The sequence below is a fragment of the Pundamilia nyererei genome, unplaced genomic scaffold, assembly GCF_000239375.1.
Source record: "Pundamilia nyererei isolate P.nyererei 1_Seehausen unplaced genomic scaffold, PunNye1.0 scaffold00113, whole genome shotgun sequence".
NCBI lineage: Eukaryota > Metazoa > Chordata > Actinopteri > Cichliformes > Cichlidae > Pundamilia > Pundamilia nyererei.
The window spans coordinates 1,191,662-1,192,945 of NW_005187514.1; the positions used below are offsets into that span (position 1 = coordinate 1,191,662).

Here is a 1,284-nt window from a genome sequence, read left to right on the forward strand (position 1 = left end):
GGCAAAGGTGGAGGCTCTGCCTGGTTTCTTGACAAAGTGATTGTAAGAGAGGAAGGACAAGCTGAGGCAAATGCCGTGGAGTTCCCCTGCAACAGGTGCTCTCATCAGTCACAGTTATTGCGGGGAAATAAAATCGACACTAACTAGTCACTTTGTTAGGAACACATCTTTAAAGACAGCCTGCCTCATTTCTTTATTTTGATGTGCACATAAACTAAAGATCCTGATCCTGAAGATTTTATTTGCTGCAGTGCTGGCACATGAATGAATGATTGGATGATTACATGTTCCTAAAAACATGTTTTGTATATACATAATAGTTGTTAAACTGTGTGTGTGATGGATGAGATAATAGTTTGTTTACTGAATGTGGCATGCAGATGGCTGGCCCGCAACGAGGATGATGGACAGATTGTCAGAGAATTAGTTCCGTTTGCAGAAGGACAGCGTCTTTACAGTAAGTTAAAGGAATCTGACATTTCAGTAACGTTTGAATTTTATTGTCATGCTTATATTTGTTCTCTGTGTGTGTCAGATACCAACTATCACATCGCTGTGAAGACAGGTGACATCCCCGGAGGTAGCTCTGACTCTGATGTGTTTGTGAAGCTCTATGGAGAGAAAGGTGACACCAGTAAGATGATGCTGGTGGTCTCTGCCAATGACCTGGGGAACTACTTTGAAACAGGCCGCGTTGACATCTTCACAGTGGAAACCTTTGACATTGGACAGGTTTTTGTCATTTGATGTTGATGCCAATGTAAAGTACTATGCATAAGTCTTCCCCTTCAATTCTTTATATTTTGTTTCCATGAAAATGGACTTTTTTTTTGTAATTTTTTATGCACCAAAAGGTGATTCCCTTGTTTCAATTGTACAGACTGTGTTTTTAGCACATATTTTCATGTAGGTTTGCACATTTTTCAATAAATCTTTGCACCTATTTTCCAAATTTCCTTGCAAATTATTATAAAGATTATAAATAAGAGGTGGCTGGAGACTTTTACACACTACTGCAGTATTATGAAAAGCTTTACTAAAGACCTATTCTCACTTATGAAAGACACATAGCCTTTTGTGATTCATTCTATTCTATTATACGGTAATACTATCCGTATTCTAATAAAAAAAGATCTTAACTGTAGTCTAAATGCATTTGTACCCTTACTGCTAATTACTGTTGCTTAGTTACTGTTACAAACACATCATAGAAACAATGTTTGTAGTGTCTGTTTGTGGACAGTGGCTTAGCAACAATAATTGTCAGTATTATTATGATTTTTT

General features: G+C 37.2%; 1 protein-coding gene across 1 annotated transcript in view; it reads left to right on the forward strand.

The window, feature by feature from the left end:
- Nucleotides 1–1,284, forward strand: part of loxhd1b (lipoxygenase homology PLAT domains 1b) — a 38,361-nt gene that overhangs the window by 17,007 nt on the left and 20,070 nt on the right. The window contains 4 exon segments of the mRNA XM_013913051.1: nucleotides 2–95; nucleotides 381–457; nucleotides 536–732; nucleotides 894–906. Of these exon segments, the coding sequence (XP_013768505.1) occupies nucleotides 2–95; nucleotides 381–457; nucleotides 536–732; nucleotides 894–906 (381 nt within the window).